The sequence below is a fragment of the Brachyhypopomus gauderio genome, chromosome 19, assembly GCF_052324685.1.
Source record: "Brachyhypopomus gauderio isolate BG-103 chromosome 19, BGAUD_0.2, whole genome shotgun sequence".
NCBI classification, from domain to species: domain Eukaryota; kingdom Metazoa; phylum Chordata; class Actinopteri; order Gymnotiformes; family Hypopomidae; genus Brachyhypopomus; species Brachyhypopomus gauderio.
Window position 1 is genome coordinate 4,676,573 of NC_135229.1, and position 27,291 is coordinate 4,703,863.

Consider the following 27,291-nt stretch of genomic DNA (forward strand, 5'->3'; position numbering starts at 1 on the left):
TGCAGAGTGGCGGCTGCCCGACCGCCTCGTGGAGGGCTGCCAACCGCGAGCATTATGGTCCCCGACAGCCGCAGGCTTTATGTCCACGTGTCCCAGCCAATCCAAATGAGAAGGAGGTTTTTATTCAGCATGTTTGAGAAGATTTGGCACAGAACGTATTATCTTTCGCTTTGAACCCAGGCCAACGAAATGTCAAGCACGGGCTGAGCCTTTCCGATATCTTTAAAGCTGCCCTTCGCACAACGACGGTAAATATTGACAGTAAACTTCCAAGGACATGCTACAAATGACATAACAATTATGCTAACTTCTTTGCCATTTTCATCCACTGAAAAGCAATTTACAGTTTATGGGGTGAAGTATCTCTTTGAATACACTGCATTGACATGCATATTTCATATTATTGGTTGTTATAAAACAACATTTCTCTATATTGAAAAGAAGAGCTAGGCTAATAGAGATACTGTGAATTCAAACTAGTCACCATGCCCAAGAGCCTCTCAATGGTCATTAAATGTATTGGTCCAGCTCAGTAAGGTTTGCACCCGCATCATTCAGTAGCCGTGTCGCCATTGGCATTGTCCAACACACCATCTGGGAAATGGAGTAATTAGTATTGTTTATCATTTTTGTAATTAGCATTAGCATATCTTGTGTTTGGCGATAAACAGATAAACATATGCGATGCCTTTCTTGTGGCAGGTTCAGTTAAGGAAGCAGTGGGTCTGGTAGGTTCATATAAAGCAGGAACCGATTGGCTAAAAGGCAAAAACGAATACTGTATTGATTAACTACCTTCCCATCATGCACCACTTACACTGATTGGGCCGCAGCCATTGCTGAAGGGCTGTATTGATCATTTCACTTTCAAAATCTGCAGGACCACTAGTGGCGGCCAGCCCCACTGATAAATGGAACATGAGCGTTGAGGTATCTGGCCTTTTTTTTTATTGTATCAAAGCTTTGCTCTATATGAAATACAATCCTATACTTGTCAGCATCATGTTATTTGCATAGCTGGCGTGGACAGGAGGGACCATCTGTGCGCACACTATAAGTTGCCACATCGTAAACAGGTACCACCCTGTAGAAAAGAAGTAGCCGACGTTATTTCGCCAGAGTGTGGCACCATATTGGATGCAGAAGATTTCAGGGGTGCGGCAGCAGGAGACCCAGACAGATGGAGGACCACACATATACAGATGGAGGACCACACATATACAGATGCCTCATATGGACACAGCTGTTGAGAGTTTGATTATTTCCGAGGTCAGAATCCTGCATCAACGTCACATCGCACAGTGTGTTCTTCTAGGAGGAGCTCAAGCAATGGGAGGATGGGGGGAAGCAAATATCTTCTTGTTCACACAAACCTATCATGATATAGATCTTTTGATTCATTGCGAACAGACTATGGTCCATTTTGATTTCAGTTTCCCTTCCTGTAATATGTTGTAAGTTATGCTATATGCTTTGAACCTACAGACTAGCCACCATTCACAAGTTGGATGTGTCACCATGGAAGTACAAACGTTAATATTAGTCATTCATAAACCTCTGGTGACATCATACCAGGTCACAGAAACAAAATATGGCTGAGCCATTATATAACTTCACGTGAAATGCTTAGTTTTGATGCGGTTACACGCAAAAAATGGAAGATAATTTTTCGCCTGTTTTCTGTCTCCATGGGGACGCAGTAAAAGCAAAGTTTCTGTCTTCATACTTCAGCAACGAGTTGTGAAAACCAAATTAACCTCAAAATCCTCTTGGACTGACGCAATTCTTTGATTCGCCTGTAACGTCAGTCCAGCCTCTAACAGTTGAGGGATTTGCATAAGGAATAGGCTATAAATAGAGGTCGCGAGGGGCCAGGCTCTTCACGCTGAGGTCCGCGCTGAGAAAACATCCCAACGCCTCTGCCTCCCTCATCGCCTAAAAGTTTATCTAGCCACACAGCAGCATGTCGAGACGTTCAGGCACGATCTCGTCCTATAGGAAGCGGTTTGGAGACGACAAGAGCGCGCTCAGGTCTACAACGTGTTCGACCCGTCAGTACTCGAGCCCGACGCGTTCCCAAGTGTCCTTCGGCGTGTCCACGGCTCCGACGATCAAAAGCTCGAGAGTGCGCGCCGCCGCGGCGATGCCGCGCCTGGCCTCCGAGAACCTCGATTTCTCCCTGTCCGACGCCATAAACACGGAGTTCAAGACGAATCGCACGAACGAGAAGGCCCAGATGCAGTCTCTGAACGACCGTTTTGCCAGCTACATCGAAAACGTGCGCTTCCTGGAGCAACAGAACAAGATCCTGAGCGCAGAGCTGGAACAGTTGCGGGGTAAAGGGGCGTCCAGCGTCGGAGACCTCTACCAGGAGGAGATTCGCCAGCTACGGCAAAATCTCGACCAGCTAAGCGCAGATAAGGCAAGAGTGGAAGTGAACCGCGACAATCTGATAGAGGATATTGGCAGAATCAAAGAGAAGTACGCGCTTCTTAATACGAACGATTAGACTGGACGTTTATTGAACTTTAAGTCGTGTTTAGAGGTAGTAAGCTATTTATACAATCTAAGGCAATCGTTGGGCTTAAGACGAAGAGGATGCGACTCGTGTATTAGCCCCTCACCCTAGATCCCACAGTGAAGTCTTAAAGTCGCACTCTGACTTGCGAAAGTCACTTCCATATCAGTCATATCGGAAGTTTGCTGTTTCACATTCCATTGAGCAGACCCTCAATTTCTCATATGTAAAAGCCCAACATTTTGAATGTCTTTTATCTTCTACTTCACAGGCTGCAGGAAGAGGTTCTCCAGAGGGAAGAGGCCGAGAACAGCCTGCAGAGTTTCCGACAGGTATTGTTCAGTGAAGTGGTTCCGAAAAATCATTACGCGAGGACGAACCGTTACGCTATCGAACAGATCGGTGCCTCCACTCACAGTGCGTTTATTTTTTAACTCGTGTAAGTCGTGGCTAACGTCTTTGGACTGATGAGAATCGGTATTGATTGTAGGTGGCAGAAGATTTCAGCAATTCAAGATTCTAGGCGGTCTGCTCGGTTGCTCTTGAAACAGTACCAGGGATGTGATTCAGCAGTCAATTGGAGTTCTAAGCATGACTGGAATTAGTGTTTGTGGGAAAGTTAAACTAAAAAGCAATAAAACTTCTAGCAAAAGATTTTCATATCATCTTAAATATGGACATGGATGTAATCAATGGTGAAAAAAAGATGAAAGACTTTTGCAATAATACAGCGTTGCACTTATAGCATTATACGGATGACTCGACAGATGACATCTGGCTACCTACTTCAGAAAGAGTGCCTGTTTTCTCTAAAAATAAACCACACACAACAACCAGTTGACTGAACATGACACACGAGCTCTTTGCATCATGTGGGATGAGAAGATAAGATCTTGAGAAGCTTCTGCAGCTGCACACGACACGCTGGGGAACTTCGTGGTGGGGGGGGGGCAGAAGATACCACGCAGCAAAAACATAAAAACAGGTCTAGACATTTAATAATGGCTACAGACGTTTATTTTCGTTACTCATCTCCCTGAATATAGAGATGCAAACATGATTAAACAAGACATGGACTGTGCATTGCGAGTCAGTGCTAGCCGGGGCTGTTTGAGGAGATCAGAGTGCGGTGGGCTCTGCTTGCAAGGCCGGGCTGGGCCGGTCAGACGCCCTGCTGGGGCCCTGCGTGTCTTGGCTCAATGGTCAGCTTTGTCTCCGGTATTAGTGCCGAGTAAAGCGGCTTCACTGCTGACTCCCCCTGAGCCCTGACAAAGCAAACTGCTATGGCCAGCCGGTTGCAAAGGGTGCAGTGGGGTTGCTTGTGTGTGTGTGTGTGTGTGTGTGTGTGTGTGTGTGTGTGTGTGTGTGTGTGTGTGTGTAGTGAGCAGAAAAAACAGCAATGTTTTGCTCAACCCTCATTGACTGTGATTGGTGATTAGATATGGCACTTCAGGCAGCAGGCGGGACATACGCGGGACAGATGCGGGACACACGGACTGCACGGCTTGGCACAGAGCAGAACGCATAATTCCAAGATATTAAGCACTTTCTCCATGTGGCCCGCATTAAAAAAAATCTAATCATAAGGTTTATCCATGTTATGTATGCATCTGTAATTATTCGCATGGACCAATAGGATGTGGACAGCGCCACCCTGGCCCGTTTGGACCTGGAGAGGAAGGTGCAGTCCCTTCAGGAGGAGATCGCCTTCATAAAGAAGCTCCACGAGGAGGTGAGCAGTGCTGGTGCCCTCCCTCCCTCCCTATCTCTCTCTCCCTCCCTCCCTCCCTCCCTCCCTCCCTCCCTCTCTCCCTCCCTGTTCCTCTCCAGTTCCTGCTGTGAGACTCTGCTCTGACTCCCCACATGCACCTTTGCTGTTGACGTGGCATCTGAGAGCATGCAGCTCCCTCTACATCACAGGTGTCAAACTCAAGGCCCGCGGGCCAAATGTGGCCATTTTATGTGGCCCGCGAGGGCTTAAAAAGCCAAATTGTCCAAAAGAAAAGAAGTAAAAGTGAGCAAAAACTACATTTCCCACAATTATGTCACCCGCGAAGTCACGGCATCTCTGCAGTGTTTCCATATCGATGCGATTTTCCCAATAAGTGTAATTGAGAAATACAAATAATGATTCCAAAATGTCCAGGAAGAGCAACATCGATGCAGATAGAAGGATGTTTCAAGAAAGATGGGAAAGCGATGTTTGCGCTTCAAGGAGAAAAACGGGAATTAATCGGTGGCGGTTGTCAAAGAGTACAATATACGTCAATATACAAACACGGAGCTAAGTACGCAACAGAATGTGTTCACAACCACAAACGAAGCGGCAATAAAAGCTGCTTTGTTGTGGCTAAAGAAATCGCCGCGCTTCAGTCTTTTTCAGAGTGAGCATTTTTGAAGCACAATCGCTATTTTCAGTTATTTCATATTTCAAGTTTTGATCAAAGTGATATATTTGATCCATTTTTCTTTATTCACTTGGATAGTTTGATCGTTGATTGATGGAGTAATGTGGGTTTCATAACAAATTTAAAGGATTTATGTTATAATAGCAAACATTTTTTTACATTTACGCAAATATATCTGTAATATTTGTAACTTGAATAAGTAATAAATTCAGAGGTATTTAACATTGAGGAGTAGGTACATTTATAAGTTACATATGGCCCTCCGTGGGTAACGATTATGCTGATGTGGCCCGCGGTGAAAATGAGTTTGACCCCCCTGCTCTACATGTTACGTACCAGCGTGGAACTGGAGCCATGCCGGCCAAGCAGCCAACAGGGGGCAGTGTTAACATTTACATTTACGACATTTAGCAGACGCTCTTATCCAGAGCGACTTACAAAGTGCTTTGCTTCTGATCACAGATAACATCCTAGGAAATAGTACAGATAGGCCAGAATTCAAGACACCATTGAGTCAGACTACTACTAAACTACAGGAGTCAATGTCATTACCTAGTGTTTTGCAAGTTAGACATTTGCCAAGAAGCACAAATAACCATAGACAGACATACAATTTAAGAACAAACTGTGTTAACCATGTGCCTACAGATGCAGTGTTCACCATGTGCCTACAGGGGGCAGTGTTCGGCACCGCCAGCACTCTCCCTCCTCTCTCCCTCCTTTCTCCCCTCCTCCCTCTCTCTCACGTCTCTCTCCTCCTCCCCCCTCCGTCTGTAGGAGATGACAGAACTAGCGACCGAGATCCAGCAGCAGCAGGTGCAGGTGGACGTGGACGTGGTCAAGCCCGATCTGACCGCTGCCCTGCGGGATGTCCGGCTGCAGTACGAGGATCTGGCCACCAAGAACATCCAGGAGTCGGAGGAGTGGTACAAGTCCAAGGTGCCCCGCACGGCCGGCACGCGTTGACCGGCACCAGACCACCGTGGCTATACTTTTAATCTCATTTTAATCTTGCTGTTATAACGGAAATTTCTGCTTGCAAATCAGCACTTCTGGCCTGTCCCCATGTCCCCGTCTCTGTCACCGTCTCTATTCCTCATTAGTGCCGCCGTGCGGGTAGGAAACTGCTGATTTTAAAGATTAATTCATTTAATGCATCACTACCGATGGAAGAAGAGACGCCCGAGTTGCTTTTCCAGAAAGGCCCAACGTACGCGATCATCTGCTGTGTCCACTGACAGCAGAGTCTGAGCACAAGGGCCTGGACGCGAGGCGTCTGAGCCTCTCACAGCCTCCTGGGCCCTCACTCTTCACTTCACCACTGACTCCAGTGTTCAGCGCGGGGGGGATCTCGGCTGTTCGAGCGTGATTGTGTGTTTTTTTCCCTTTGCGTACATGCCCTGACCTACGTCTGCCCATGTTGTGGGCGTGGATTTGCAGTTTGCTGATCTGACCGAGGCCGCCAGCAGGAATAATGAGGCGTTGCGAGCGGCCAAGCAGGAGGCCATCGAGTACCGCCGGCAGGTCCAGGCTCTTACCTGCGACGTGGACGCCCTCAAGGGGACGGTAAGTGCACTGCAGGCTTCATGTCAAACCTGCCGAAATCCCTTCAAAATTATTACACATAAATTTTACTCCTTCTTTGTTTCCCCATAAATTTTTGCTTAAATATGCCAAGGTGTCATTTAGATTAAAGGACCTCAGAACATTTTAAAAATGTTGATCTTCATACTGATTTTTGTTCCCTACATACATTTAAGCATACTTTAAACAAATGCTTCATCAGGATCCATTTTAGTCCAAGACCTGTAAACCTTATGCTCCACCTCAAGATCTTTTACACTTTACCAACTCAGACTGGTGTGTGTGTGTGTGTGTGTGTGTGTGTGTGTGTGTGTGTGTGTGTGTGTGTGTGTGTGTGTGTGTGTGTGTGTGTGTGTGTGTGTGTTTCTTTAGAACGAGTCCCTAGAGCGGCAGATGAGAGAGACGGAGGAGACTTTTGCCATAGAGTCCTCTGGTTACCAGGACACTATCAGCCGTCTGGAGGAAGATCTCCACAACATGAAGGATGAGATGACCCGCCATCTGCGTGAGTACCAGGACCTGCTCAACGTCAAGATGGCCCTGGACATCGAGATCGCCACCTACAGGAAGCTGCTGGAAGGAGAGGAGAACAGGTAGGCCAACAACCTGAAGGCAACAGGAAATCGCTCAGTAAGTTCCTCATGTGTGGATCCATAAGTATGCATGCAAAATGACCCATGTTCATCAAAGCTTCTGGTATAGGGCTGATTGCTGATCAGTTTTTTGCTTTCTTCCTTGTATTGAATAGAAATATATTGTAAATGGATCAGTGGTTGTATTTTATTTAACTACATAAGGGCCACTATATTAGCACCGTGATGATATTGAACCTCTGTAATCGAAATAATCTCCTCCTTTTAGAATCTCAACCCCTCTGCCAAACTTCGCAGCCCTGAATCTGAGAGGTGTGTCCACCGTTCTTTTATTCTAACATGTCGAAAATGCTTTTCCCTGCTTTAGTTCATGTGCATTTAGCATATTCACACACACACACACACACACACACACACGTATATACATTTATATGCTCCTAATTCATATTTTGGCATCTGACATTCTTGCATGTGTATGTACACATGGCACGTGGTTCCATATACATACAGTATGTATGTGGATAGGGCGTTTGTGTTTCTTGTATGTGAAAATCCCATTAGTTATCATTTGGTGACAATCTTTACCACAGAAAACATGCTGGAGTCCAGACCCATGGTGGAAAACACAACAACCAAGAAGGTGCTCATAAAGACCATTGAGACCAGAGATGGCCAGGTGGGCTTCTGACCTTCAAGCATTTGAACTAGAGTATAACGTTGTTGTGATCTCCCGTCACATAACGAAGACACAAACCAACACAAACAATAACACGTAACCACACCGTTTTTTGCCATGGAACCGGATCATGTTGTGCACAATTTGAACAGACGAAAATTTTAAAAGCAACTTTGCTTTCCCGATTCTTGTCCCTATCATGCTCCCGTCCTCGTGAAACGTTCATTGTGCTTCTCTTTCACTGCAGGTAATTAGTGAGTCTACCCAAAACCACGAAGATTTGGAGTGACTGTTCACCCCACCACTGGTTCTTCACACCTCTGTCCCGCCCGATCACCTGACTCCTCCCCCACGTCCCAGCCACCGCACCCCCCTCGAGGAACCCGAGAAACCCGAAAAACACCAGCTGCCTTCTAGTGCCTTTACCGTCACAGAGATGGCTGTGTAGACGTGAACTTTCAGCAACTGAACCTACCACAGAGCAGCAGCCGAGTCCTCCCCTAAACACCAGCTTCACTCGCACCATAAACACCGTAACTGACCATAAACACCGTAATTGACCAGACGCTTCTGTCAGTGTTTATTTGCACTAGTAAAGATTGTTGAGGAGTGAAGCAGTGATGGGTGTTTTCTCTGTGATCATTCATGAATGTTAACGGTGTGTGTCTGTATGAGAGAGAGAGAGAGAGAGAGAGAGAGAGAGAGAGAGAGAGAGAGAGAGAGAGAGAGAGAGAGAGAGAGAGAGAGAGAGAGAGAGAGAGAGAGAGACAGAGACAGAGAGAAAGACTGAGAGAGAGAGACAGAGAGAAAGACTGAGAGAAAAAATGAGTTTTGTCTTACTATATTGAACACTGCACTGCACTGCAACTTCTTTTTTTTAATTTTGGCTTTTGAAATAAATAAATTGATTAATATGAAGTGATACCAAATACAAAATCTATTGGCAAATATATTAATAAAAATGTAAATGCAATTTCCTAATTGTGCTTTTAGAAAAAGACATCAATCAATGAACCAACAATATCTTCTAAAATGCTGAAAATGTGTTAGGCGCTTTAAAGGTAATAATGTTACTTATACAGGGATTGTAAATTATTAAGGCACTTTATGAAAATATCTGTAACGTCGAATGAACACATACAAATAAGACCATCTGAGCACAAATAAATGCACTTCAAGCCAGTTCTGTCCACCGTAAACCCAAACTTATAGACTACAGCATTTCAAATAAAGGCTGAGAAATTTAATCTAACACTAGGCTTTAGCCATGTCTGGGAAACCAGCCCGAAATCTTTATTCATCGCTGGGGATTTTGCTGGTACAAATGAAAGGATGAAAGATTTTGCACTTAACGCAAAATCACATCGTTTCTCACAAGGAACGTTCGTGTTGGGTAACATCTGAACATCTGTGGGTAATATTGCTATTTGTTTTCTCGCTTTAAGGACATAGATTTCCCCAGCGCGATCCACCTTCCCACTGGCAAAACAACAGCTCGAGCTCAAATGTTTGCTGTTATTTGCAGACCATGGCCATTAACACCAACGAAGACCAATGGAAATACAGTTATCGTTGAATAAAGATTTCCATAGGTTGTCATTGTTATGCAGAAAGAAGTATTTGCTTAGTAATTGTTTATGTAGCATTCGTGCATTTCTAAAAATAGTTTCCATTTGATTTTAATAACAACTGACAATGAAAGTTTTGTTTATGCCTCTCTCTACCCATGGGGCTCGTGCTTACCAAACTAACTTTGTTCGTGTGACGACATCTGCCAAGCTACTGGATGGAAAATTCGCTCGGGAAGCCAGCGTATAGCATCGGCGCTGTTCGGAAAAAATGATCCACTAAAAGAGGTAACACGGAACAATATGTTGGGGTCGGCAAAACCAAAGTTTTGGTTTAATATTCACTCACAATGATAATACTCTGTTTGTTTGGGATGATAACCTAATGTTATGGGCAAAATACATGGACGTGGGAATTAGGAGGAAGTGAATCATACACGCTACTTTAATCATGGAGACTCTATTTTTAACGTCGTTTTAGTCCTGTACGTCGTCGATAACACTTTTACAATTACGGGTCAGCGGCTGCACAGACATGGGTTCAGTAACGTCTGCCTTCACAAGGACACGCAATACTTTAGTTAAAGTTGGCTCGGAACCTCAGAGCGAATCGGACCGAACCCAGTCGGCACTGGAGTCGAACCACATCCGACGCAAAAGCGTCCGCAGTGTTTTTTCCAGTCAGCGGGGGAAGCCGGGCACCAAACAGTCGCTGTCCGGGGTGCTGAACGCGGACGCGACAAACCCTACACAAACTTTTAGAGCAGCGACACAGCAAGATGGCAACACAGTGGACGGTAAGTAAGAAAAGCATTTCAACAAAGTTTGGATGACAAACTGACTGAACAAACATAACACATATACAATGCGTGAAAGAGCCCAACTGCTGTAAATCGCAAAACTGTAAATGGCTTTGTGTAATTTTGGTAAAACAAAAATTTGTTTCTCAGAGTGCGAGGTGCAGTTGTTTCTCAAGGATGTGTACGCTATGTGTGAGTGATAGCTGTCTCTCAATGATACCATGTGTACAATATAAACAGATTCAGACAACACATGTGGGATAATAGTGAATAATAAACAGAGAAACAAAGCAAAAAAGAAAATATGCGAAATTAAGTCATCTTCTCTACATCAAGTTTACGGTGGCCTAACAAACCGTTCGACATTTCGAAATGTAACGTAAGACCTTTAGGGGGATCAGCCGACACGTTTAGATGTACAGATAACGGATCTAGCCCACAAGCTTTCCTATAACGCTCCCTCAAACGGTGAACGTATCCCCTCTCGCCGCGACCCTGCAATAAACCAGACAGCGCACGTCACTCATTCAGCTCTTTAGGCCACTAAAAACACTTTGTATGATACCAACCGTCTATCTGCATAAAAGAGAGTAGAGGCACTCCTGAAAAATACGTTAGAAAAAAAAAAACGCTTCACAGAAGCTCATTCTGGTACAATAGGAATCGGACCCCGCTCCTTTGAAGGCCAGTATTGCATATGCGCAGTGAGCGTTTCTAAAGTTCGAAAAAAAACCCACTTTGATGTTAGAATAACCGTGTCTCTTGATGTTAATTACGGCCCAAATGACGACTATGCATGTCCGTGTATCAAAGAAGCGTTCGTGTGCAAAATCAAGTTAACTTTAAACGTAGGTTTCCATTCTACATGTCGCAAATCTACACGTGAGTCCACTTTGTGAAAGACAGTTATGTATTTTATGTATATTTGAATATGTATTTTGACATGCAGGTTTAGGTTCTATGCATAAGCTCCGTATTAATCATGATGGTGTTTAACAGCACATTGGAAGAATATTTTTGTGACTGAAAGCTAATTATTTTTAAAGTTTTAATATGTATTTTCAAAACAACACAAAATTAATACTGAACAACGAAGACATATTTATGATGAGAAAATATGAAGCATTTGTTGTCTAGTTCCATACTGAAGGGTTTGCTTGAAAATATATTCCTTAAAATTCAGTGTATGACTTATTCATAATACTGCATACTGCATAATAATACACACACACACACACACACACACACACACACACACACACACACACACACACACACACACACACACACACACACACACAGATAGATAGATAGATAGATAGATAGATAGATAGATAGATAGATAGATAGATAGATAGATAGATAGATAGATAGATAGATAGATAGATAGATTAGAAATAGACGCCGTATCCAGTTCTGTTCTAACTGTGTGTGGTCACTCATGCAGATGACTGGTTGGTGTTGGGCAGCTCCTCACATCCTCACGTTTGGTTTCCATCCGTTTATCACTCTTTCCGCTCCTCTCCCTCTATACGCTTCCTCTTCCCCTCTCACTCTCTTCCCCGCTCACCTTCTAACGGAAGCACCTGGCCCCCCCAGAGGGGACCAAAAATATCTCCCCTCCCCATTCCTCAACCTGGTGTCGCGCTGTTGCCATGGACACGGGACAGCCACGTCTCCTGTCTCATGCTAGGGCTCTCTGGGGGCCCCGGTGGTGTGGGCCCGAGGTGTGCACCTCCCGTCTTGGCTCACACCTGTGGCCTCAGGTGACTCACAGGTAGGGGAGACACCGGCCGTTACCGCGTACTAATGACATAACCAGGAGAACAGCCAGACCCTATTTTTCCAAAATAAATGATGAGTCACTCTGCCCTGCCAAGCCATGTATATGAATATATATATATATATATATATATATATATATATATATATATATATATATAGTATATATATATATATATATATATATGAGGGCAATAATGAAAGGTGTCTGATACATATTATCCTTTATATGACTTTTATAACTTTAGAATTTTTAGAGGAATATTCAAGCAATATATGTGCTGCCCAGAGAACGTCGGCTGGCCATGGCGTGACAGATTAGCAACCGTAGTGTTCCAAGGCGTGATGAATGCATTTCTCCTGCCTAATGTTATGGTGCTTGTAATAACAGTGCACGTGTAATAACAGTGCACGTGTAACCACTAAACCGTGAAGGAGAGGCTGCAGGAGTCTCGTTTGCGTGCAGAGTGAAACGGGACTGATCCCGACGAGGGATCCGTGACTCTGCGAGCGGGTTTATTCGCTCATTTGCACTTGCACCAAGGTAGCGATGAAGGTCCGTGGTCATTAAGAGGTGTCGCACGTCTAATGAAGACATTTTCCAGACCACAAACATCAACGCGCTGACTCACACAGCACAACAAACGGTGGCGGCACAGAGACGTGTGCGGAACGACGGTTCTCTGCTGGGGTTTCTGAGTGGCAGGCGTGGTCTATAAATGTTCAGATTAAGGCTGTGTTGATCCCAGATTGTCATCAAGCCTGCCGGTATCCAATGCTGACCCGTGGAGCATGGAGGTACGCTTATCTTGGGTTCAAATTCAGATTCCAGTCAGGAATGAGTGTCTGAAAGCATCTGCGACATCAGAGTGTGGCCTTCACCATCCTATGGGGAGTGTTGGAGAAGAGGTGTGTGTGTGTGTGTGTGGCTTCATGTTGTGGAGGTGTGTGTAGGTGCACTTCAGAGTATAAAGTATTGAGAGTCATGTGTATACGTACATTGTGGAGTTGTGGAGAAGAGTTGTGTGTGTATGTGTGTGTGTGTTTCCCCACATTGTATAGGAATAACCTTCAGTGGACCAGAGTCATTTTGATACTTTACATTTGCCTTGAGAGACACACCTGAGTAGCTGGTTGTGAATTTGAAATTAACTTTGCCAACCATTGGGGTCCAATGTGGTCCTAAAGAAAAAAAGGATTTCTTAAAGGAAATCTCAACACTTTTGTTTGTACTAAAACATCATCCATTTCCAATTTCCCAAATGACAACAATTTTACTCCACACAAAAAACCCTAAACAAACAAAAAAACAAAAAACAACAGCACTAGATTCCAAACATGTTAACGTTGCTAAACCTTCTGCGCGAAAGAATTTAAAGCGCCCCCGTGTGGCCTCTCCAGGAACGCGATCGTTTCCTGTATGTTTGAGACAGCTTCGGCATTATTTTAAACGCTGTGCTAATGAGGCCGTACACAGGGAATATGCCCAGTCCCCAGCTGTGTGCATCGTCTTAATTACTTGGACGTGTCGTCACGGAAACAGCCAGGCGGAGCAACTTATCCGGGGCAGGTTCCCTCCTTTCCGCTCCGGGTCCTCAGACAGAGGGGACACTAATGAGCTTGTTTATGCTCTAATGTTTGCCATCATCATCATCATCATGATGAGCACATCATGTCACGTGCTCCTTTGTTCCTTTGATTGGAATGGCGAGAGAATGGATGAGAGACGACGGGTACAAAAAGTTATTTTTCCTTTGCAGTTTGTTCTTGACTGTACTTGACGATTTTTGCTAATGCAGTGTTGATCGTACTGCCCCCTGGTGGTGATGTGTGTCAACGCCAGATTCGTTCTGGCACGCTTGAACTTCCCAAATTAACACACACCAAAGCGTACTTGGCTGCCATGTGTAAATGCATAAAAAGGATTCTCAGAAAAGTGACTACTTCGCTCCAACATGCTTTTGAAATAATTAAACATTAAACATTAAGAGCTGAATCAGTTGCACGTTCCTGTAAGCAGGAAAGTCATCAGATTCTTCTCTTCCAAGTCCAGTGCTTGGAACCCCTGTGCTGAAAGATTTGCATAATACTGACATTAATGACACTTACCACCAGTACACCGTACCTCTTCAGTCTAAAATGTAATGTATGTAACAGAAATTTACATTGCATGTACTTTAATTACATGTAGTACATATCGAATATATATGCATTTCTACTTTCATATTTTAAAAAATAATTGTTCATATAGGTAGATATTAATACCAAAAGAAATGCTGTATTTAATAATAATCACGTGTGGTTGTTTGGATCCGATCGCGGAGGAGGTTAAGCTTTATGGAATAGCATTCTTCAAAAGACAAACAGAGCGCTCGCATTCGTCATTTCAGTCAGTGCAAACTGCGGTGGGTCTTTGTACGTTTGGTCCACACGAACCGCCGAAGCCAATTAGGGCGCGTGGCTGAGCTAGCCCCGCCCCCAAACTCTCCCCGCTCACTTCCAGCATAACAGATGCCGTGATAAGGATCTTGGGTGGTTGCCTAGTGACCGAAGCTCGCTGTAGAGACATTGAACAAATAGTCTAGAACTTAATTATCTAATATGTGCAGATCCTGGATGTCTTAAAGGACAACATTGCAAGATGCACTAATTAGATATGCACTATATCAGTGCAAGCCGTGTTATATATATATATATATATATATATATATATATATATATATATATATATATATATATATATATATATATATATATTGCGAATGCTTATAGGAGCTTATTACCTGGAAGAGAGACACTTAAGACTAATTTCAGCAAGGCAGTTTGAGGGCTGTTTGATGTGATCTGTCAGATGTTGGATCTCGGAGCTTGTAAGCCCAATTTCACAGGGCTCACTGTCGCACACAGAGCAGTATATGAAAACCAGCACAACCAGGGCTCAACCACAGACGTTGCTTTCAGCTTCAGGCGACTACCTGATAAAGAATATTGGTGTTTACACCCCCAGCTTCCTCACTGCCCCCCCCTCCCAAAAAAAAGCATCAACAACCCCTTTGAAGCAGGCGGTGCAGACACGCCCGGTCCACCACACAGCAAGAGAGAGCATTAGAGATGTACAACACCACTAACAACGTCCGAGCACAGACGCAAAATATCAACAACAAAAAGAATAAACAAATAAGAGTTGTTGTTTTTTTTTGTAGTGTGGCTACACAGCTGCGTAACCGGGGCGACTGGCTCCACAGTTTCACGTGGGGCGTGACGCTTGCTTGGCCTCGCCGACAGGTTCCGATTACGTTTACGTACAGTTTGTCAGACAAAACCCACACAGGCGCGGGCAGGCTGCACGAACACGAGTGAAGAACCACTAAACACGTAAAAAACACGTCCAGTTGTGACGTCCAGTGTCGCCCCCAACACCATAAGAAAGTTATGCTTTCAAATGACTCCCTGGTGTGTGCCAGCCAATAATCCTTCCACTATGCTACTACGATGTGACCTTTAGGTAAGTGCATGTGACAGGAGTCCACTGAACTGTTCTTCTCCACTGATGCTACCACAAAATGTCAGCAATCTCTCTCCACCCTGCAGTCCCAGTACAAAGCTCTCAGTCTCTCCGAGAGAATCCCGGTAGGTCTGAGTTCATCTGGAGCCATAATTAGCAGAGAGAGAGAGAGAGAGAGAGAGAGAGAGAGTTTCCATGTTCCTAGAACAGCCTTCAGAGACATCAGGAAGAGGCACCTTGAGGGGAAAATTAAAGGAGGTGTGTGTGGGTCACAGACAGTGAGATGAAGCTAGTTCTTTTTTTAAAGACTGTTAAATTTTTGATTCATCTTCTTTGGGGTGCAGTTTTTTTTTTCTTTTCTAGTCTGTTTCGTCTTCTCTCATAGGACGTATCGGTCATGCACCGTGACCTGTACCGCAGCCAATGAAAGAGCAGAATTTGGTGGACCCGTGACAGGTGTCTGTCTTTGAACTTGCAGGCTCTCTGTTTAGGTGGTGAGGTAGCGCTGTTGTGTGAATGGGTTTGTGTGGCACGCAGGGTGCTTTGGTGTGAGGGGTGTTTGGAGTTGTCTGGCTGTGTGAGCGTTTTCCTCATGTACATTACCTCAGCTCTGCCCACGGAGGTCTACATCGTTCTCTTTCTTTCACACATAAAGCCCACACACATACCTTTTCTCACATAATTTTTTTAGACAGTGAGAGTAAGTGGGTTGACACATATATCTGTCTGTCTGCCTGTCTCACTGTCTGTCTGTATATCTAGTCTCTCTGTTAGTCCATCTCCCTTTCTGTCTAAGAAATGACAGCTTGTTGCAATGAATGATTCAAAAACCAAATAATTGAACTGAAATGAAAATTGCAGTCTATGGATATCTGGGGAAGTAGTCATAATGCAGAACAAAGCTCATTCTGTGTGTGTGTGTGTGTGTGTGTGTGTGTGTGTGTGTGTGTGTGTGTGTGTGTGTGTGTGCGCGCGCACATGCAACAATGACACTGACACAAAGAACGACACAAAAAGAGAGTGTGTGAGCAAGTGAGTTAGACTGAGAGAGTAACAAAAGCAAAGAGAGAGAGAGAGAGAGAGAGAGAGAGAGAGAAAGAGAGAGAGAATTCTGTGGTCCTTGCTAGGGAGCAGTGAGGGTAGGTCAGGACCAGGTGAGGAGGAGGAGGAGGAGGAGGAGGAAGACACCCAGCACCACTGCTTCCCCCGAGTCACAACTTCAGCCAGCGGGTCGGTGTGCACACTTCCTGAGCCGCCTCCTCCCTCCCCTCCCCCGCGACGAGAACAACTAAATTACCCCACAGCCGAGGGGCAGAAGCAGACGAGCCTGAGTCCAGTCTGAGGTAGAGAGCGGCGGGGGAGGGGATGACGGAAGACAGGAAACAGAGTCTTAGGAAGGGGAGAAGTGCCACTTTCAGTATCGATGGATTCAGCTTCACCATAGGTAAGAGAGAGAGAGAGAGAGAGAGTGAGAGAGAGAGAGAGAGAGAGAGAGAGAGAGAGAGAGAGAGAGAGAGAGAGAGAGAGTGAGAGGGGGGTGAGAGTGAGTGGGTGGATTGCAGGTGAAGAACAGAGTGAAGGATGTCAGATCTACAACGCATGCGGATAGTCTTGCATGTTTAGTTGTAATTTGCGCTGCTTACGACCACCACAGAGGCAAAGCGGACACGGAAACTTGCTGTAGTAACAGGCGAGGATCGATGGCGCACACAGTACGCTCAGTTCCAGCAGCACCGTCCGTACTGCTCACAGGTGGTACGGTGGCACCGTCAACTTTTGTGTAGCTACAGCTAAGGTTCATTCACTTTGAGTATTTCTGAAAAGTTCGTTCAGGAGGAGAAACCATTAGAAGCTCCAGATGTTGTGGTTGTAACAACAACAGAAACACTATTGCAGCAGCGTGCGATCCACTGCTTGCTTCTCTACGCCCACCTGTGCGACCCGTGTGAGGCGCTTAGAAATATCTGTGAATCGCAACAGCACAAGACACGGCAGCTCGGACCTGCTCGAGGTGACAACACGCAAAACAGCACCATGGCAACCAGAGATGGGGTTAGAGGGCGATGTCTATCTCTCTCTGTCTCACACGCACACTCCACACACACACACACACACACACACACACACACACACACACACACACACACACACACACACACACACACACACACCTCCTGTCTCATCATTATCGGGAGAGAGGAGCCAGCCCTGACAGAATAGGGGGTTTGTGTGAGATGAAGAGGTGTTAAACAGGAGGTAAATGCTTCGCGTCTGATTTAATCATTAGTAGATGTGTTTCCTCAGGGTCTGGTCACCGAACCCCTTCTAAAGATATTTCAAAAGAAGAGATATTTTGTACACGTCAGGAAAAAAAGCACCTTCCCTTCTGTGTGTCTGAATATGGTAAATGGGAAAACAGTGCTGATTGGCAGGTAGACTGGCGTGCGATTGAGATAGTGATTCACACTATCCACTGCCTGAGGCACTTTTAAACATCTGGCCGTTGCCATAGCAGCTGCTGCTGTGGTGGGGGGGGGGGGGGGGGCGGGCCTAGGGGCCAGCGCCCTCTGGGTTGAACTGAGCGTGCCGTGCGTCGTCTCTGCTTCGTTGGGTGGCCTCCCGCCGCCCCCTGCTGGCCAAGTTTGGGATTCGCTGCCCTGCCCATCGCACAGACATCCGACCTCTCCGCCTGAGGGATTTGCTTTAATGATACGGTGGATGAGACCAAACCCAGCCAGCTCTGACCAGTGGGAGACAAGGAGACGGAAAAAGAGAGTCAGGATGGTGTCGTGTGGGTGGAGGTGTGTGTGTGTGTGTTAGTTTCAAGGCACTTTGGCATTTCTATAGCGGCTCACACTAATTTTATAGTCTTTGGAAACACATATGTAGATAGATGAAAACACACACACACACACACACACACACACACACACACACACACACACACACACACACACACACACACACACACACACACACACACAACACGCAACACTTCTATTTCTCATCTTTCTTTCTCCGCCTGCTCCTCCTGCTCTGTCTCTCCCTCCAGTGGCCAATGAAGACGGAGAAACTAACAGACCACCGGCTCCGTTTGCACGTAAGTATTTTCATTTGAGAACGTGGGCGGATGAAAACACACCTACACCGCCAACATTACGAAGAAAGGCACAACAACCCAGCGGCCTCGTATAGCTGCTGATTACTGTGCCAGCTGAATGAAATCTCTCTAGCCACATAAGGCTCAGTCGGTACAAAGTTAATTACGGAGCTGTGGTGTTGTAAGGTCAATAGTTTCTGGATGAACTTAACAACGAGTTGACTGATTTACTGCAGAATTAAATATCATCTCAGTAGTTAATATAATTTCTGTACTGTTACATATACCTTCAAATGGAGCAAACGAGCAGCAACGGTAAAAATGAATTGCTCGTGATGACAGACCTTTTCCACTAGATGGCAGCAGTGCTGTGTTATCAATGGCACACGTTTCCTCGCACACGGCACGAGGTTCTTGAAAATTTTACATTTTCATAAAAACAAAACAACAAAAAGTTTAATAAACCTGCTTCACTACTGAAACATACAGATAAACACTGAGTCAGTTTTAGACTTCAGCATGTGAATTATTGACATGACCATCTTACCAGATATTTTAAAGCACTAAACGTTTGTATATATTTATCTATTTTGGCGAAGTACTCTGATGAAAGGGCTTTGCATAGTTCTCAGATCTCCCTTCTCCACTTCAAAGGGTCCAAATCCCAGAATGCCTTGTGGAATGCCATCACAGCTGAGATCGGAGGCGTGGAAAAGACCAGAAGTCAGAAGGGCATCCCCGAAGACCCCGGCAGCCTGGCAGAGATGCTGGCGGAAGAGCTTCCCCCCCTTAGATGGACCCGACACCACGGAGAAGACCGCAATCAGGTTCAGACCCATTACGGGAAGCACACATACACACACACACACACACACACACATACACACACACACGGCCAGATCTGGCCAGCAACCATGGAGGTCATTTGTAGCATATTGAGCTCGAGGCCTCTAGCTCACAGCACAGAACTGTGGCCACTTTAGAACGAGCTGATTGATTGAACTAAATGCTAGTGCTGCCCTTGCATGATGTTTAGAGCTACAAAATAACATACACACTGCAGAGAGAGAGAAAGGTGGGGGGGGGGGTATGAGCCATCAGCATCAGGACAGCCTCCCTGCGAGGAAGGACCGTGGGAGCCTGTGGGTTCACCCCCGGTGGTCCTGTGCAGAGGGGCCATCTGCAGTACGTCCCTGGGGTAGAAGACACTGGACTGATTAGTGAATGATCCACATCTCCGCAGACAGCAAATGCCACGAGGCAGCCAAAGAGAAAGAGAAGAGAAAATGACGTTTGACAGAACCGTTGATCGGTTCCTCGTCCTCTCGCAGGTCCTCGATAGACGATTAGCGTGAAACAGCTGCATAGAAATTGCTTTTTTAATAAGCGATGCCACGCACCTGTGGAGTGTGGCAGGTAGTGACGTCTGTGTACTGTTTCCACTGCTTCACTCCTGGTCTGGGATTGTGGTTCCAGAACCCAGTAGCACAGGTCCGCTGGGCTTGGCCCCCGGGGCCTGGGACTGTCTGCCTGGAGAGAGGGAGGGAGAGGGAGGAAGAGAGAGAGGGAGGGAGGGAGAGAGGGTAAGCAATTTTCTGCTTGGCTACAGATGGGCAGTGTCGGAGAGAGGGGCAGCTCACACACTGTGCTGTTTATCCAGAGGGAACACACACACACACACACACACACACACACACACACACACACACACACACACATACACACTGATAATTCGCATTTGTGGCCAAAGTAAAAGTCAGTATTTGGAAGGTCTTGTTGGGTGAGTTTTCCCTAAAGAACCCCAGGACACATGACACACTCAGTAACCTCAATGATTCCGCCTACTCTGACTCAAAAACCCCTCCCACTACAAACCCCTCCTACTACAAACCCCTCCTACTACAAAACCCCTCCTACTGCAAAACCCCTCCTACTTCAAGTCTGCAGACTCACTTATCACAAATACAAACTTTTACTACTGATACTTCTCTTTTGATGGATCAATGTTCAAAACCATCACAGCCGAAGGGCCAGTGTTTTAATTATTGCTCCTCTCACCAGCAAATCAACAATTCCAGCATGTGCAACCCACTCTGACCCGGCCCACTGTCATCATTAACTTGCTTTATTGATTGTTAACATCCTGAATGGTTTGTGCCAGGATTAATCAACAGCAGTTGTAACTGGTTGTGGCTGGCAACCTTAAAATGAGCTTGCAGAGCTTGTTTGAGAGTGCATGTTTAGTGCTTTTAACTTCACATTTATGGCATTTAGTAGCCCTTCTTATCCAAAGTGACTTACAAAGTTGTTTTGTTGTACACAAACATACACAAAATGGATCCTTAGGTATTACAAATAAAGTAATATAGGGTATTAAAGTATTTCTCTGCTCAGAAACTGGCAATATCAAATAAGTGCAATGTACATATGGTTTTGCATTTACTACAGGGACACACACTCACACCTACATAAGCCTGCTTTGATAGCTAAGGACAGCTTGTAATTGAAGGGGTTGGCATTTTCACTGACAAGAAAGATCACAGGCTCAAATACTGTTTAAGACACACACACACACACCTGACTCTTTTCAAAGTATGTACAACCCCTTCTCACTGTAAATCACATTTAAACAACAGAATATCAGGTGCAAACGTCAGATCAGGGATCAGCTCTCTGAAACAGTTTGACTACTTCTGGTGACACGACGCCTGACAGAAACCGAATTCGTTTTCTTATCAGGACAGCCAGCCCCAGAGGACGCGCGCTCTACCTTAATGTGCGAATTTTTGTGAAGATAATGATACCGCGTCACGCATTTCCCCACGAGAGTAAGTGGCATTTGATTAGTTCCACATGAAATATTCATTAAACCTCGCCCGGCTTTCTATTATTGACGGTATGGCCTGCCTGCTCGGTTGGGGTGTGTCATAGTGCGACCACAGCGATGTGGGGGCATTAGCGCAGCTGCGGTAATGAGGTACACAGAACCTGTCAGCGGGCGGTTATGGTGTATTTGTTTGCGTCTGCCATGACAGGTTGGCGCCGATATAAAAAGAAACCACGTCGGCGGGGCGTATCGCTGCACATACTACACACAGGCATCTAACGCAATGCCAGTGCAGTGGTACATTGCTGTCGGACGCCATTAGAATCGTTAAGTGTGGAAACATACACACAAAACAAACAAAAGCGAAAGCCACCTGCTCTGAACGCATAACCCCCTTCCGAAGACACACTTATATCTGGCAGTTTGGACAGGGCTCGAGCAGCACCTGCTGTTATGTCTGGCTTAAAGTCCAGTGCAGAGCTGGGCCAACTTCCTGGCCGAGCTGGAGAGAGTGCCTCAGTGCATGATGTAGGTTTGCTACATCTGTCCCGCACGAGACTCCGTTCCGTGGACGATGAACGAATAAACAAACAGTAAATTAAGTCTCAACTGTAAAGATCAGAGAGCTTCACAGCACGAGGTCCTGGTTGCATCAGAATTCGCAAACGCTGTGGCAATAAGGAAGACACGCAGTCTTGTTTTCAACGTGATTGCACGTGCATCAAAGAGGCCAGCGTTAAAACGTACATAAACATAGCCTACACGTGCATCACCTAGTGGTTTCCGTGCATGTAATAAAGCAGAGTAGGTTGTGATCTTTCCGTTGTTGTGTTGGTCAGTGTGTTGGTCCCCCACCCACCCACCCCTCAGTTGGATCATTTTCTAGCATCCAGCACTAGGCGTATATCCCCTCCATAGAACCAGCCCCCCGAACACACTGCAGTGCGGATGAACAAGGCCACTCATATGGGGGGGGGGGGGGTAGAATTGTTGGCACTGACCGCTTCCATCTAAAGCTCTCTCGTGATGAGGTCAGATTCAAAGACTGGCCCATTCCACAAATTCCACAATACCTCCTTCCAGTTCTGATGAGGGCGTTCAGAGGGCGTTACCTTACGCGTGCGCTACGTGTAAGGAGGAGAGAGTCCACCCAAAAGCTGATAATTTGAATTCTCTCGTGGCCATTTTTGGGATTAATTAAGATTCCAGTGAGCTTCAGAAAACCCCAAACAGCTGTTTAAGATGAAATCTGAAATGTGGGTTTAGGGTGACTGATGTGTATGCAAACAAATTTGCGGTCCCTTTTTTTGAAGACAAAGAATTGAACGGCATTTACATTAACTGTGCTATACCATATTTATATATGGTATAACAAGCATGTGTGTGTGTGTGTGTGTGTGTGTGTGTGTGTGTGTGTGTGTGAAATGTCACACTCCCCCAACACAGCCAGTGAAAGCCATTGAATTAACCACTCAGCCATCTGAACTGCCCTGTGGTGATGTGGGATTTGCGATCTGCATGCGAGATCCACTGGATACACACAGCTGAATGGATTTGTTGATCTACTGGGCATCCTTGAGGTTGTGGGAGAAGAATAAGAATTACTTTTTTCTTCCTGGCCTTTAGCCTGTGACTGAAACAAATATAATATCCAGTGTGTGACAATTTTCAAAGTGATCAGTACTCGAACATGATCCATCACTTTTTATAGACATTCAGCATTAACCTTGAAAGTCGTTTGAAACTTCTTATTCTGAAAGAAGATTTAATCACATCAGGGCAAAACCTAGCAGATGTACCTTCCCACACAGACAAACTCCATGATGACTCTGTGTACACAGACTATATAATAATCTTATCTTAATCTTGTTCTTAGGATGAAATGGTGGAACAAACTATGAAGACACACAATGTTCCAGTCAACCTTCTTGCGTTTGATTACGAAGCAGCAATCCCAGAATCCCCCACGCCCCCTTTTCCTTCTCATTAGTCCCGCCTCTCCCTGTACGTTAACGATTGTGAGCCAATCGCGATCGGCTGAATCTTTCGATGTCACTTTGTGAATGCATTATTGAAAATTGAATGAGCAGCAGTCCAAATCCATAATGGGAGTTAATGGATTTTCCATAGGATGACGGAGGGATGAGGAAGGAGAGTCAGGGATAGACAGATGAATGCTATCAGTATGATGTGCAGTCCTGCGCTTTGGGTCATTCTCTTCTGTCCGCTGCAGATAGCAAAGTCTCGCTGGGTGACGTGACCCCTCTTTGACCTGTATAATCACATCCTTCAAGATGGCTCCTCGGTGAAAGTAGGTATCGTCACAGGGCCGCAACATAATCAGCATAAATTGACCACAATTGACGGCTGTGCACCGAGGCCGCGATGGAGTGCAACCCGGACACATTCATCACACCCTCCGGTCAATACACATGCTCAGTTAGAGCAGCTTGGGCTCTGAGACGTTGCCAGTCTTGGTTTGGGTCGAACCGAATGGTCTGCTTGTTTCTTAAGGAAAGGAGCCGGTAGCCGGCGGCCGCCACTGTGCATGTGGGCTGCTGTTGTGTGTCATGGCCGCGCTCGGGGTGTTCTTCTGTTTCGCTTCATCATCCTCAGAGGAAGGACGACGAGGAACATTAGCATGAACCCGCTTTCTGGTCTTAATGTAAAACGGCCACCCTAGAATGTGTGGGATCGGGTGAACGTGTGACCTTTGACTTTACCGTACTCTGTGTGCGTGGGATTTTTACCCGGAACTCCGATCCTGTTTCCGCTTGGACGGCCGGACCTGCGTATGGGCCTCCTCACCGCGTTACTGCTTTTGGGATCCAATTCGGGCCGAGAACGGAAATCCCGTGATTGATGGCGACGTGAGGCGCACGCCTCTCAAAGTGAAACATTGTTCCAATGAGCAGATTCAATTTCAGGCAGCGGGTGAATGCAAATGAGCTCTTGCATTTTTTAGCACGTGGCAAAGGCTGGTGATATGTGTTTCAGAGCTGTAAGAGCCACTCGCCCGTGCAGAGATTTGCCCGTAGCTGTTTTCACCAGTAAAAGCCACAGCTGTAGCGTGTGCGCAAATGCTAACGGTCTGAGCTGAAACGCTAATGGCGAATGCTAACCGTCAGAACCAGCCACTTCAGCGCCACAGTCCATGGCTGGCTCCTTTTCGTGTGTCGTTAGCATGCGGGTTTGTGTGGTTCAAAACATTTGTGAGTGTAATATGAGTTAAGTCTGTCATAGTCGCAGGCAAAGAAGTTTCGTGGTTTGACTGGTGCCTAACTTGTTCTGTGCGTCTTTCATCCTCTCCTTTATGTCGGACGAGGAGAATAGCTCCAAGTTCCCTTTCCTGTTAAATTTGGATATTTGGAATATCAGGAGGAGACAAAAATATGCAGAACTGAGAATGAATTAAAGTTTAATTTCACTCTCCTTCTGATGATTTGCAAATATTTTAATCACAGAAAGACCAACATTTTTGAAATACCACATACCCATGACCCATGATATCGGATGGTGTGTGTGTGTGTGTGTGTGTGTGTGTGTGTGTGTGTGTGTGTGTGTGTGTGTATGTGTGTGTGTGGTATGCACACATGCCTCTGTGTGATGCCAAAGGGCTTGTAAATTTGAAGCTGCCTCTAATGCTGACACGTTTAACAAAAGAGACACATTCCTTGCATGCTACAAGTAGAAATCATTTCTTTCAAGCTAATTAGCTCTTATATGTTTCTTCTTTCAGTAGGGCCTGTCAGCATGACACAGAAGCACCCCCCCCCCCCCCCCCCGAAACCCCAAAGTCCTTAAGTTTCTAGACTCACACAAGCTAATTTGCATAAAACCCTTTCCACATTTCTGAGGTAACCATTTCAGATGACGAGCGACTCGAACGCCCCCCTGTGAGACCTTTGCTTTGTCGACATGGTTGCCAGGGTAAGGCGCGTGACATTTGAGATGCCTTGCCTTTGTACGCTGTGATGTCTGTCGGGACCGCCTTCACCCTAAAGAGGGCCCCAGCTGGCCAAAAAACATCCCCAAATATAACAGGCAGATCAAAAGGCGGAGCTGTCATAGGCAAAGAGGTTTGGTGTGTGCAGTGTGTGCGTGGCCGTTCGTGTCTGAACATCAAATGAAGATTTAGAATCAAGCTTCTTATATTGATCCGCTGGAATGTGTCGTTGTTACCCGTAACCCTAGTTGCAATATACGCAGGCAGGTCATAAGAAATCTAGATGACATCAAATCATACCACATCTTAATAGCGACTACTAGAAATATTGTTGTGGAAAACAACCCTACCCCTAACCCAGACTCTCTTCAGGTCGAGCAGGCACAAAGCAGACTTTTATTTTAACTTCAAAGGTGTCAAAGTTACAAAACAACGATACCCTGAAAGTTTTAATGGATGCCGCATGAGCTGTTATGAAGTGAGACAGTTTCATGAAGATCTTGACTGTGGTTAGCGAGCCAGAAACAGTTGTTTTGCTGTAACTGGGAGGCTGGCTGATGTCCAGTGGTGGACGAAGTACACCAATTATGTACTTGAGTAAAAGTACAGTTACCTTGCATTGAATATTACTCAAGTAAAAGTAAAAGTATTCACCTCAATTTTTTACTTGAGTAGAAGTACAAAAGTATCTGCCTTCAAAAATACTTAAGTATTAAAAATAAAAGTAAAAACCTTTTTTTTCGTCACATCAAAACCCCTAGGCCTACTCAATCAACAGGTGAACAGGAAACAGTGCCTTACATTTGCCTAGCAAACACAAAATACACAAAACTAGCCTATATTTTCCTCACATTCATCTCCAAACTTTATCCATATTAATAATTCACACTAGAAAGGTAAACAAGTGGACAAACCGTTTAATATGAAAACATAATTCACCACCAAACAGAACAATGATTTCGAACCGGCCACTTCAGACCTAGCTTGGGGGACTTTTTCTGAGGTTCTATGTTGTCCACCACATGGCGGGACAGGGAAGCTAGAAGCTCTAGCACCTAGAACTAGAACTGTGTGCAGCCCAACCAACTGAACTCATAATATTAAACTTGGCCGAATAATTAATATAATAATAATCAGAGTTGCCAACTCTCACGCAATGAGCGTGAGACACACGCATTGACTGTCTTTACCAGAGACCATTTTCACTCGCACTACACTTCACATACATCCGATTTCTCACACTGAAAAAAAATCTAGTTTATTTACCTCGCGACATAATACTTAATTTGTGTCCAACAATTTACACTCGCCGCCACTCCCCCCCTCCCACCCGCCAACATTTTATACACATGCCGCCGCCCCGCCCCCCAACCATGATAATAATAATTTTAATAATAATTTTAATAATTTTGCTTTGCTCATATTTACTTGCCTTCGCCTCCCTCATAGGAATAAATTGCGAAGTTCGCTTCGCTTGGCCAAATTCGCGTGTATGTGTCCCCCGGCTTTAACGTTTGATGTGGGAGTCTCCTGTGTTAAACTGGCGCTTAGCATCTCCACAGATTGCAATTCGGGTACTAGCACACTGCTTTGGATAAAAGCATCTGTTAAATGTAGTGTACTTCAATGTGATATAATTAACAGGGGTATATAAACCTACTAATCTAATGGTGAACTTACTTCGATGTGTTTTTTCAAGTTTGACAGCGAGTTCCTAAATGATGACAGCGATGTGTTCTTCGGAATGCAGAGGAGGAATACGAATAATTCTTCTTTTCGAGGAATACAAACACTTCGGCTAAATAAGGCCAGGGGTGTTGGGGGAAGACATCTGTTGCAGCCATGTCAGATACTCAGCCATTTAGCGTACAAATCTTAATCTCTTACTGAGCGCTGATTGGTTATAGTCTGTGACATGGTACACTTTTACCTTTCGGTATTTTATTAAACGTTGATTTAAAAATGAAAAAGGAACGAGATGTAT

The 27,291-nt window shown here is 45.3% G+C and overlaps 2 protein-coding genes across 2 annotated transcripts in view; both read left to right on the forward strand.

Annotated features, from left to right (window-relative positions):
- The first annotated feature begins 1,880 nt into the window (after positions 1–1,880).
- viml (vimentin like) lies at positions 1,881–8,398 on the forward strand. The gene is made up of 9 exons (XM_076981916.1): positions 1,881–2,481; positions 2,790–2,850; positions 4,155–4,250; positions 5,704–5,865; positions 6,367–6,492; positions 6,883–7,103; positions 7,372–7,415; positions 7,694–7,779; positions 8,027–8,398. The coding sequence occupies exons 1-9, from the start codon at positions 1,964–1,966 to the stop codon at positions 8,066–8,068; spliced, it is 1,356 nt and encodes a 451-aa protein (XP_076838031.1). The 5' UTR covers positions 1,881–1,963; the 3' UTR covers positions 8,069–8,398.
- A 1,244-nt stretch (positions 8,399–9,642) lies between these two features.
- pde1cb (phosphodiesterase 1C, calmodulin-dependent b) overlaps positions 9,643–27,291 on the forward strand; it is a 57,729-nt gene continuing 40,080 nt past the window's right edge. Inside the window, 4 exon segments of the mRNA XM_076980947.1 lie at positions 9,643–10,144; positions 18,487–18,534; positions 19,189–19,316; positions 19,318–19,361. Coding sequence (XP_076837062.1) covers positions 9,883–10,144; positions 18,487–18,534; positions 19,189–19,316; positions 19,318–19,361 — 482 coding nt within the window. The 5' untranslated portion in view covers positions 9,643–9,882.

What these genes read in the sequence shown, in the direction of transcription:
- viml (XM_076981916.1), top strand. Translation starts at nt 1,964, where the DNA reads ATGTCGAGACGTTCAGGCACGATCTCGTCCTATAGGAAGCGGTTTGGA. An exon ending in ATTGGCAGAATCAAAGAGAA is followed by an intron (nt 2,482 to 2,789) that starts GTACGCGCTTCT and finishes TCTACTTCACAG; the next exon opens with GCTGCAGGAAGAGGTTCTCC. An exon ending in GCCTGCAGAGTTTCCGACAG is followed by an intron (nt 2,851 to 4,154) that starts GTATTGTTCAGT and finishes ATGGACCAATAG; the next exon opens with GATGTGGACAGCGCCACCCT.